Raw genomic sequence first — 12901 nt, 5'->3', positions numbered from 1 at the left:
TCCTTGAATATTGACCATTACTTATGACACATCCTGTAGAAGACCACATTGTACTCATTATAAAATGAATAATTTCTAAAATTTTAGGTGCAGGAACACACCTCTTCAAACCCTTGTGGTTTTTGAAAACTTGTGATAAAGAGTATAATGAGAAATCATTTTTCACAAAATACTGTTCTGAAATTCAAGTTTTTGAAACCTAATTTCTTATAATCAGAGCAATACAACCACAAGTTTTAATATGAACAATAGGTGCTATGGTTTGTTCCTATAGCAGTGTCGCTTTGCTCCCTAGCTCTGCTTGATACATATTGGCACCAGTCAGTAGTCTTCTTGAGTGTGGCATCATGTTTTCAACTGATGGCAGCTGCAACATTCAACAGTTGTATTGTAGCTGCTCAGTGAGCTGAAGTTTCGGGTTTAGACTTGTGTATCTAGAAATGAAATTTCTGAAAACTTAAATTTTCTCATTGATATTTTCCATACATTAACATGTTTTTCTAGTTACACAGTACCTTGCCCACACTCCTGTTCATTGCATCATGTTGGTCACCCATTGCCACGTTCACTGGTGCCAGCAAAGTGCACATTATAGTTACTTTTAAGATTTAAAACATGTATACTATCTTAAATCTCTGGTGACGACTTGTTCTAGTAAGTTCAAAAAAATTCCGTTGAGGTGCTGAAACATCATCTTGGCCAAAATTATGCTGCGATTACAAGCATCGATAAACTGTAAACGTATGACCATATATCAGAATGGTGTCTCCTATTTCAAATTTCTTGCAGAATGCTATCTTATTGATCAATAAACTAACAGCATAACTGACAGTGTTTTTTGTCACATTATTGTGTGGTAGGAATAATGATAATATTATGCAATATTGCAGTGCCTGTGTTATTCCGAATTATGGTGTAAAGTTCCTTCGGACATGCATGTATGTCAGAAGGGACAGGCACTGTAATTGACTACAGCCATCATGAATTACATGAAATGTATTCACAGTTATGAATATGGACTACCACCAGCTGTATAATGGAATGACGACAATGAAAATTTTTGCTAGGCCGGGACTTGAATTCGGATTTCTCGCTTATCGCAAGCGTTCACCTTACCATTTAGCTACCAGAGCACAACTCGTGACTAGACCTAAACTTTCATAAGTTGTCAACTATGTGTCAACATCCTGTACGTGTACATCCATTATGTATATTCCCACACAGGGGAGACATTTTACTTGAAAGTTACTTACCCAGTGTCAGCAGATAATGATGCACTGCCTGTGTTATTCCGAATTACGATGTATAGTTCCTTGGGACATGCATACATACATAATATACATAATGGTTGTACGAGTCCAGGATGTTGCCATATAGTTGACAATGCATGGAAGTTTGGGTCTGGCCATGAGTTGTGTATGGATAGCCAAACGGTAACACGACCGCTCGCGACAAGCAGGAAATTTTAAATATATTTATGTAATTAATCTTGATGCAGTCTGTCCAGTCATGACTGGTAAATGACACAGATCTAGTAATAAATTAATAAGTCCAGGTTCAGTCCTGGACCAGTACAAATTTTCATTGTCGTCATTCCATTATACAGCTGATGGCAGTCCATAGTCACAACTGCAAAAAACATTTCATGTATTTAATGACAATATTATCTGTGCAAGAAATGTTGCATAGGTATGTGATACACATCACATTGTGTTTGGACTCTGGTAAATGGCATGAGAGGTAAGGTTTTCAATTAGTTCATTTTTTGCCGGTTTTTAGAGAAAGATAGTAAAATAGTGGTTGAATGATATAAGGGCTCATCTCTACATAAGTAAAACAAAAACAAATTCACTTTAATAGATATAGCCACACTCTCTATGTTGGAAAATGTTTATTACTTCCATCTGCCAGGATGTTGATGTTCCACTAAATGGAATATGATGAAAGGAACCCATAGATAATATGGGATCTTGGCATTACCCTTTAAACTGACTGATTCAGTGATTACAGTTATACAGTCATAGTGATAGGAAAAAGACACTCATTGAAGACATGCGGGGAAAAATGGGCTAACTCACACTATTTATAAATGGAGAAAAAGGGGGTTGCATAAATCAGGCTGGAAGAAAAATATCGATCTATTGTATTCTTTTGTTTTAAACAGAAATCCATGCAGTAGGACCAGTTAATGTGTCTGATCTTTCATATCCTTTATATTGGAATGTAACATGAAAAATAATAATTAATAAAGAAGTACATTAATACTTAACTGTAGTAAAAAGTACTGTAAAAGGGGAAATTAGAGGTAACAAAACACGTATGGCTCAACTATATTGAGCTAATGGCCACTATAATATTCTGATGTTGCAAGACAATGCACATATTGATGAAAGTAAGGACCATAACAGAATTATAAGTTTTTGAATATTATGAGTCCATTTTCAGATTTTCATTGGCATTAGTAGACTGTTTAACCGGGAAGTTCTGTTTTGATTCTAGTTCTTTCTTTTTCTGACCATTTTTCTCACATGAAATTCGCATCTTAAGGTGGTGATAAAGCCAATATTGAAAAACTGTTGTTGCTGCTTTGCACTTATCTTGATAAAGACTGTACATTTTTGCTAATGTTTAGATCCGCACACAGATACATGATGTTGGGATTCTTTTTCCTGGATTAGTGACTTGACTGCATAGGAAAACTATTTACTCATACGTGAGTCCATGAACATTCGTGGTCTTCCTCATTGCATTTATTTGGGCAATTGTTACGTCTCCCCCACTTATCCACTTTACATAAAATATTTAGCTTTTAATGTCAAGCTACATACAAATTTATCAATGTGAGTGTGTGTCTGGTGTTTTGTTGCCTAATGAAACACAGAAACTAAATTCAGGAGTTCCAGATGTTTTCTTTTGTTGATTCAAACGGAATAGGTGTACACTGTTTATACCGAAGATTGCTAGACAAGCTTTCTTACAAATCTGAATGTCTACTTCACCTACAGTAACCTTATAGATGTTGGCTGTCTGTCGCCCACTCCTCTCTGGATCGTCAGTTTACCTCCACTTCACAGGATTCATATTCACACACCCAAACATATAAGAATTTTGAAAATCATTGTTACTTAGATTTTGGAAATAACAAAACAACTTCTCCAGTGTACCTGCAGGTACAACCTCAAAACATTTTCTTGCGTAGGCTCAATCTGTAACTTGCGATTTTACCTTTTTCACTACACCTTTATAATTACTGTACTCTTTACCACTGTTTTGCTTCTTGTTCTCAACTTCTTTGCGCCAGTTCTGTGGTTTACACTTCCTCTTTTGACAATTTCCATTGATTTTTCACACTTTCATCAAAGTTTCCCATTTCTACATTCACCATGTTCATTTTTTGTATTCAGTACTGAATGTGCCAACTGAACACTTCAAACATGCTAAAATAGGTTCATAAAGTGATTAGTATTATATATTACACAAGGATTATATTTTGTGTTTACACTTTTATTAATTCCAATATAATCTATCTTAGCCCCCAAACATTTTCAAACTACAGTTAATTATTTGCTGTTTGTTTATCATACAGCACAGTATTGGGTATCCTGTTACTCAGTTGGTCAGCTTCTTTTCTCTGGAGGGAAGCCAGATTGTAGCGGAAGGTTAGCCCATTTTTGACATTACAGAAATCGTATCTAGTGAAATGCAAGAAATTCTCTGCATTGTATTACATCCTAATGTGATATTTAGGGGTGACACCAATGTCAGTTTTGATAATTCCTATACCAGCAACAGATGGCAGCACTTATCTCTAAGTTTTTACATTTTAGGGTTAGCCTGTTTTCCTGCGCATGTCTTTGATTGTAGCATTGTGCTTCTGAATGAAAACCTTAGATTTCATGATGCATGCGTTAATAGGATGGGCTGGTAGAAATCCAGGTAGGATGTGTAGGACCATCTATTATTTCCTCCAGATCTTGCAAAATTTGGTTAAAGCAAATTTGCTACTCCATTGAAAAAATCATGCAATGGAAAATCCAAGATGGAATAACAACAATGCTGTGAAAAGGGTACTTTGCTACTCAGAAAATAGAGATGATGTTGAGTTGCAGATCTGTACAACAAAAAGACTGCTATACATTTAAGCTTTTAGCAACAAGGCCTTCTTCTAAAGTAGAAAGCACACACAAATTTCACAAGCACAACTCATATATACATAACCACTGTCTCTGGCTGCCTAAGCGCCAGAAGCTTGAATGTATTACAGTCATTTTGTTGTGCCTCTGTGATTCAACATTACCTTTATACGGTGAGTAGCAATCTGTCCTGCTCCAAGGAAAAAGTTTGAAACACAGTACAAGAATATTTGAATGCAAAAGGTAAATCCATGCCCTTTCATGACAAAAGTGCAGTCAGTCATGTCTGCCAAACCTTAATGCAAACTATCTTCAAATTTAATGTAATGAATATTATGACTTCCGATTAATTTTTTTAGCTTGGCTATAGTCTTACAATGGACAAGACACCTATGTCGCATTCTGTGGTTGTATGAGGCTTGTAATTTAACAATGAATATTTGATTTCATAAATAACACAGAAATTGTGTAGGAAAGTAAATTGTGCGCACCATTTTCGGGTGAATAGAAGAAATGGAGTCAGTGCCTTAATTATTGTTGTTCACATGAATGTAATGAACTTTTTTTTTATCGTCTTGTGGAAGTATCATCTTTTGTGAACACAATAGAAAGAACATCCAGTGAAGCCTGTATAGTAGCAAGTGATATGATGGGCTACACAGTGACTTAAAGAGTACAAATGTATAAGTGTAATCGGTACAAGTCTCGGTTTTCAAATTGAGAGTAAATTCAAAATTATATTGAAGATGTCATCAGTTTTTAATTAATTACATGTTGTAGTGAGACTACTTTGCTTTTTAGTTATGTGAAGCAATGGGGAATTGTTGCAGATTCCCAATGTTAGCACCTCAACTTACTGGGGAGTGGAGGTTATTGTCTTCTGTTGGTCGACAAGTATCTGTTGAGGAGCATTTTGTGAAGACTGGACGTCCGAGCCGAGTGGCCACTCGCACATATCCCTTGGATGTTGTGCAGGCACGTGGTGCAGTTTTCGCAGAGTTGCAGTCATACTGGGCTTTACCTTTGGAGGAAACTAGCATTGTAGCAGGGCTCACAGTTACCAAAGGTGAGTACACCAGCACTATGTCTTCAGGGCTAGCATGCAGGGTAAAAAGGCATTTTGATACAAACAAATCAAAGTAATTTGTAATTTTTCCCTTTTCTGTTCTTTTCCATCTGTCTCTGCTACAATATTTCTAAAATTAAAAATATTTCTGTATGATCTTCATTTCCTAAGCAGTTGACTTTGCCGCTTTATTTCACCTGGTGTACCTCAGTGTTGTTAAATATACCATATTCTTAAGCTACATTTCTTACCTTCTTGCCTAGTGAATCTGTTTCTCTGACTTTTTGCCCTGTTCCTTTCTAATTTTGTGTCTGGCTTTACTCTCCATTTTGTTCCTGAATGCTTTAAGATTGCCACATCCTATACAGTTTGCATATTGTTTGATAAAATATACCCAACTATATCGTTAGTCCTATTTGGTACTTGACAAATTTATTTTCTGTTTAAAAAATGGTTCCATTCCATGCTGGACACCTGGCACAGCAACTGGTTACGAATTTCTTGAAATAATTCAGTCTGCAACTGAGATTGTCTTATTTTTCTTTTTTAAGTATTTTCTGTTTGTTTCCTTCTACATACATACATTCTGAAGTCTTATGTTAAAGGCAAATGTGTTCTTCTCTGCAGTCTCCTATTTTATGATGTCTGTCAAGTCAGGCTGGTTGTGTGGTGTGATGTCTGCTGTCTTAACCAAACTTTTCCACTGAAGTATATTTCCTTTGATGTTTGCCCTACTTTCATATTAAAATTTGTCATTACACTGGTCTACAAATTTGTACTTTGCAATTTTGTATCATTTTTGGTGATTCTCATGTTTTTCTTTCTATGTTAAGTTCAATAGTAGTGTTTCCCTCTGTCACAACCAGCAATAGTCAGCTGTCACAATGACATCCCATTGGCCCTGGTACCTTCATTCTATTTCTTTAATGTCTTGATGGAATCTTTCTCCCTGTTCCTTACTTGTAGCACATAGATTTTGTGGAAAATAACTGTCATTGGAACCCAGGAAGTGCTTATTTCCCAAAAAATTATTTTCAGCTTATTTACAGTGTATCCAAGCTGATCTTTTTATACCTTTCTTTTTGTTTTCAAGTGTTTTATCTTTCATTAGTTTCTGCCGGCCGGTGTGGCCGAGCGGTTCTAGACGCTTCAGTCTGGAACTTCGTGACCGCTACGGTCGCAGGTTCGAATCCTGCCTCGGGCATGGATGTGTGTGGTCCTTAGGTTAGTTAGGTTTAAGTAGCTCTAAGTTCTAGGGGACTGATGATCTCAGATGTTAAGTCCCATAGTGCTCAGAGCCATTTGAACCATTTTTCATTAGTTTCCAAATGTCAGGGTTGATGAAAACTCTTACTTTCAGCATTGCTTCTTATTGATGTGGAAACTTATTTGTCACATACTTGAAACTGTCACTGTCTTCAGATAAAGCTTTAATAAATTATTTCATAATACTAAATGCTATGTGAAGTGGAGGCAGGAGATTTCACTCATCCACAAAAGAATCAAATAATATCTCTGTCCCATTCACGTAGGATGCTGGACTTCTTGGTAAAGCCTCTTTGTAATTAAGCTTGTCCAGAATAAATCTTAAAGGATCATACGTCTCTTTCAAATTTACTGAAGATCCAAGAGGTGTGGAAGGATATTTGTTCCCATTGTACCGAACAGCTTTGAGGCTTTTTTGTGAATAATTTATGAAGAATATCCAATCTTGTGCCTCGTGCTGAATTCCCAACATTAGAATCAAACCAGGAAAACTGGAGCAGTATACGAGGTCATCTTCTTGAGAAAAATGAGAAACAAATTCTCTTTCTCTATTTCTGAATCAAGACAGAGAAGTTCCAATGGCCAACTAGCACTTTTACTACAATCTAGAGGATAAAAACTGTTATGTTTTTGGAATGACTAGACAGGGAAAACAATTTTGCCTCACAACAATCCTTGACTCTGGGAAATCAGCAGAACTGTCGTGTCTCATTCCTTGAAAGTGGAAGCACATCACACATCATTGACTCTCTCTCTCTCTCTCTATCTCTCTCTCTCTCTCTCTCTCTCTCTCTCTCTCTCTCTCTCTCTCTACCTATCTATCTATCCATTTAGTCAAATGAAAGTGCTGGCAGGTCGACAGACACACAAACGAACACAAACATACACACAAAATTCAAGCTTTCGCAACAAACTGTTGCCTCGTCAGGAAAGAGGGAAGGAGAGGGAAAGACGAAAGGATGTGGGTTTTAAGGGAGAGGGTAAGGAGTCATTCCAATCCCGGGAGCGGAAAGACTTACCTTAGGGGGAAAAAAGGACAGGTATACACTCGCACACACACACATATCCATCCACACATATACAGACACAAGCAGACATATTTAAAGTTTGGGCAGAGATGTCAGTCGAGGCGGAAGTGAAGAGGCAAAGATGATGTTGAATGACAGGTGAGGTATGAGTGGCGGCAACTTGAAATTAGCGGAGATTGAGGCCTGGTGGGTAACGGGAAGAGAGGATATATTGAAGAGCAAGTTCCCATCTCCGGAGTTCGGATAGGTTGGTGTTGGTGGGAAGTATCCAGATAACCCGGACGGTGTAACACTGTGCCAAGATGTGCTGGCTGTGCACCAAGGCATGTTTAGCCACAGGGTGATCCTCATTACCAACAAACACTGTCTGCCTGTGTCCATTCATGCGAATGGACAGTTTGTTGCTGGTCATTCCCACATAGAATGCATCACAGTGTAGGCAGGTCAGTTGGTAGATCACGTGGGTGCTTTCACACGTGGCTCTGCCTTTGATCGTGTACACCCTCCGGGTTACAGGACTGGAGTAGGTGGTGGTGGGAGGGTGTATGGGACAGGTTTTACACCGGGGGCAGTTACAAGGGTAGGAGCCAGAGGGTAGAGAAGGTGGTTTGGGGATTTCATAGGGATGAACTAAGAGGTTACGAAGGTTAGGTGGACGGCGGAAAGACACTCTTGGTGGAGTGGGGAGGATTTCATGAAGGATGGATCTCATTTCCCGTCCACCTAACCTTTGTAACCTGTTAGTTCATCCCTATGAAATCCCCAAACCATCTTCTCTACCCTCTGGCTCCTACCCTTGTAACCGCCCCCGGTGTAAAACCTGTCCCATGCACCCTCCCACCACCACCCACTCCAGTCCTGTAACCCGGAGGGTGTACACAATCAAAGGCAGAGCCACGTGTGAAAGCACCCACGTGATCTACCAACTGACCTGCCTACACTGTGATGCATTCTATGTGGGAATGACCAGCAACAAACTGTCCATTCGCATGAATGGACACAGGCAGACAGTGTTTGTTGGTAATGAGGATCACCCTGTGGCTAAACATGCCTTGGTGCACGGCCAGCACATCTTGGCACAGTGTTACACCATCCGGGTTATCTGGATACTTCCCACCAACACCAACCTATTGAACTCCGGAGATGGGAACTTGCTCTTCAATATATCCTCTCTTCCCGTTACCCACCAGGCCTCAATCTCCGCTAATTTCAAGTTGCCGCCACTCATACCTCACCTGTCATTCAACATCATCTTTGCCTCTTCACTTCCGCCTCGACTGACATCTCTGCCCAAACTTTAAATATGTCTGCTTGTGTCTGTATATGTGCGGATGGATATGTGTGTGTGTGCGAGTGTATACCTGTCCTTTTTTCCCCCTAAGGTAAGTCTTTCCGCTCCCGGGATTGGAATGACTCCTTACCCTCTCCCTTAAAACCCACATCCTTTCGTCTTTCCCTCTCCTTCCCTCTTTCCTGATGAGGCAACAGTTTGTTGCGAAAGCTTGAATTTTGTGTGTATGTTTGTGTTTGTTTGTGTGTCTGTCGACCTGCCAGCACTTTCATTTGGTAAGTCACATCATCTTTGTTTTTAGATATATTTTTCCTACGTGGAATGTTTCCCTCTATTATATCCGTTTAGTCATTTAGTCAGTTCAGACTCTTTGTGATCCCATTACACACTAGTTTCTTACTGTCCTGCACTTTCTCTCACTGACTTTCTAGTTCAGAATCTGTTACTTCTGTGCTGCCATTGGTTCATCTCATCCTTTGCTGCCCTCTTCTTCATGTGTCTTCAATATTCCCCAACATTACCACGAGGTGACGCAGTGGCTAGCACACTGGACTCGCATTCGGGAGGATGACGGTTCAATCCCGCGTCCGGCCATCCTGATTTAGGTTTTCCGTGATTTCCCTAAATCGCTCCATGCAAATGCCGGGATGGTTCCTCTGAAAGGGCACGGCCGACTTCCTTCCCCGTCCCTCCCTAATCTGATGAGACCGATGATCTCACTGTCTGGTCTCCTCCTACAAACAATCCAATCCAATCCAAATCCAATTCCCCAACATTAATGTCTCTTCCATCGAATCATGTTTCCTCATAATATGTCTGAAGTATGTCAGTGTTTGTTTCAGTTTAAGACCTTACAAGCAGCAATATAGTGTAATACTGACCTATTCATTCACTTTGCAATCTGTAGAATTCTAAGAACTTTCCTCCAACACCAAAACTCAAAGGTGTCTATTTTATGCTGTTCAGCCTTTCTTTTGGGCCAGGTCTCACATCTATACATCACTACTGGAAACACAGTAGCCCTTACCATAGGAATCTTTGTTTTTAAAGTTATGTCTCTACTCTTTAAAACATTGTCAAAGTTAGACATTGCCTTCTGCAAAGTAACAAGTGTCTCTTGATTTTATGGCTGCAGTCACCATCAACAGAAATCTGAGAGCCGAGATAACTGAATGTAGAAATTATCTCCATTCTTTCTCCTCCTATATGCCATGAAGTGGTAGGTGTGGTTGCCATCATTTTCATTTTCTTGACATTTATTGTTAGAGCAGCCTTTGCACTTTCTCTTTTCCCTTTCGGTAAGAAGATCTTTAACTCTTCTTCACTTTCTGCCATTAGTATTATATCACCTGCATATCCAAAATTAGACTATTTTCCAAAGAGATTTTTCCATAACAGCAAGGTTACCTATTCATGTCAGTTCCAGAGAACAGAAATAAAGGCATATAAAATGTAGCTTATACACTTCTCAGAGTGTAAATCAAGGTTTGGTGATGTTTAACTGAATTTGTTATCTTTGAATCATAATGACTGTGGGATGCTAGTAAAATTGTGAAGCATATACACAGTACTCAATTCCTGTGTTTCAATTTTGATCTAACTACCTTCTAATAATTATTTTAACTTAGTCTCCCTAAATTTTTGTTGCTTTATATTCTTGTTCTCAGAAAGTAGTAAAGCCACTTGTTCAGAATATGAAGAAAGTAAAGGACAGAAACAGACATGAAAGCTGTCATAGGGAAGAATAGTTTATTCACTTGCTACATTCAACAGACGGAAGCTTCTGTTAGTTCTTACCACACTTTTGTTTTCAGTATCTCCTGTACATTTTTGTTGGTTCTTTTATGAATGCACTTGTCACCAAATATTATTGCAGTTTCCTTTCATCCTTTGTTACTTCCAGAGGAAGAAATCTTTTTCTAAAAAAATATAATTTTGTATAATTATATTACCCCACCCTGTCAAAGCTGTCACACCTTTGGGATGCAATATGTCATTTTGATGTACCAAGATAGGCCACACAGAATACACTGTAGTGCAAGACATAAGGACAAAAGAAACTTTCACCAAGTAACATAGCTCAGTGAAACTTCCACCATGTGTAGAAAGTGCAGCTACAGTATAGTACAGGGGGGTAATAGAAATAAGTATGCTATGAGACAAGACAATGATTATACTGAAGTCACCGTGATTCCTGATGGTTCCTTGAACTTTACAAAAGGTGGGATTACTGGCGGCAGTCCATGCTGCAACATGTTCCCATGCTAGCCACAGTGTCGTTACGGAGTTTTAGAGGTAAGGCATTCTATTCCTACACCAGCACAGTTGACTACTGCTATATTGTCATTGGTGTGTGTGGATGTGCTGCAGTATCTCTCTCCAATGCATTCCACATGTGACTGATGGGGTTTAAGTCATGGAAACTGGCAGGCCGAATATCCTTTTGTTCCGAGAGCTCCTCCACTTGCACTTTTCGATGCGGTTGCACATTGTCAACCAAAAAAATGAATGCATCCCTGAAAAGACGCACATGGGGAAGGAGTACAGTGTCACAATAATGTTGATTGATGAGTGCGCCATGTTCAAAGATGTGGAGGTCAGTACCCACATACATTGTAATGCCTCCTCACACAATCACACATGGACCACCAAAATGGTCATGTTTAACTGGATGTAACCAAATATGGTGAGAGGTGGGCACATGTAATGCATCCAGAAACGTAGTGTAACATGATCGTTTTGTAGGTACAGGTGTTATGATTTGGGCAGCCATAATATGACATGCGTGTACTGACTTCCAATTCGTCAAACATGGTACACTCATCAGTCAACATTGTTGTGACACTGTTCTCCTTTCCAATGTGCATGTTTTCAGGGATGCATTCAGTCATGAGTTCCTTTTTAAGGATGACAGTGCTCAATCACATCAAACAGCACAGGTGGAGGAACTCTTGGAACATGAGGATATTCAGGGATTGGCCTGGTCTTTCCATTCCCCTGACTTAAATCCCATCGTGCACATGTGGGATGCATTGGGGAGGTGCACTGCAGCACTTCTGAATGCACCAGTTGCATCTTTCTTTCAGTTACCTTACGTATTATACTGTAGCACTTCTTTCTACGCATTCGGGAGGACGATGGTTCAATCCCGCATCTGGCCATCCTGATTTAGGTTTTCCGTGATTTCCCTAAATCGCTTCAGGCAAATGCCGGGATGGTTCCTTTGACAGGGCACGGCCGACTTCCTTCCCCATCCTTCCCTAATCCGATGAGATCGATGACCTCGCTGTTTGGTCTCTTCCTCCAAAACAACCCAACCCCAACTTCTTTCTGTAGAAAGTCCAAATTCCATCATGCTGTGTTGCTTGGCAGTGACACATCATACAAAACTTATTTTGTCCTTAAGTTTTACACACTGGTGTATATCCGGAATGAGTAAGTATGTTGACGTGCATACACGAGTCATGTGTTTGCTTACATTTGGAACAGTACGACAGATATGTGTGGAACCTCTTCTCATGGTCGCAGACAAAAATTGTGGTGTTATTACGTTGATACAATTTTATCAAGTTCCACACATGTTGTCATCATTGAAATGCATTTTGCAGACCCTTTGCAATACCACAATAAAAAGTTACATAGCTACAGCAAGATTCAGGATCATAATTTTGCAGCTAAAATTTTAAAAATTATTTGCATATATCATTTGAGATATATTAGAAGTATCCTTTTGAGGTGCCTCACTTTGTAGACTCCATGAGTTCTTGCTGTAATGAACTTCCGTGAAAGGTTGTAAGCTGAAGAAGGGACATTAGAGATATAATGCCCTGCTAACATTGACAAAATTAAATGCAGCATGAGCTCAACAAGGTTTAGGAAGAAGATCATTTGTGTCAACAATTTAGGGAAACAGTGGAGAAACGGTATTGGAATACCCAAAATTGTGATTTGAACTCCATTATCTTTACTACTGAAAAGTCAGTTCGTAACTGTGCTCTGAAATTTGATCTCTGACTTTGACAGCTGATGTTTTATAACCAAGACAATATGAACATCAGCTAATGGAGAGCTTAAGTAGATCACTGGACATGAAAGCCAGAGATCTAGCTAACAATGT

The 12901-nt window shown here is 39.2% G+C and overlaps 1 protein-coding gene across 1 annotated transcript in view; it reads left to right on the top strand.

Annotated features, from left to right (window-relative positions):
- The window catches only part of LOC126198488 (von Willebrand factor A domain-containing protein 8), a 275162-nt gene that overhangs the window by 165008 nt on the left and 97253 nt on the right, over positions 1–12901 (top strand). Inside the window, exon 20 of the mRNA XM_049934860.1 lies at positions 4964–5199. Within this exon, the coding sequence (XP_049790817.1) occupies positions 4964–5199 (236 nt within the window). The remainder of the gene's footprint in view (positions 1–4963; positions 5200–12901) is intronic.

The sequence above is a fragment of the Schistocerca nitens genome, chromosome 8, assembly GCF_023898315.1.
Source record: "Schistocerca nitens isolate TAMUIC-IGC-003100 chromosome 8, iqSchNite1.1, whole genome shotgun sequence".
In the NCBI taxonomy this organism is placed as follows: Eukaryota; Metazoa; Arthropoda; class Insecta; order Orthoptera; family Acrididae; genus Schistocerca; species Schistocerca nitens.
This window is presented reverse-complemented; position numbering and strand designations above follow the sequence as displayed.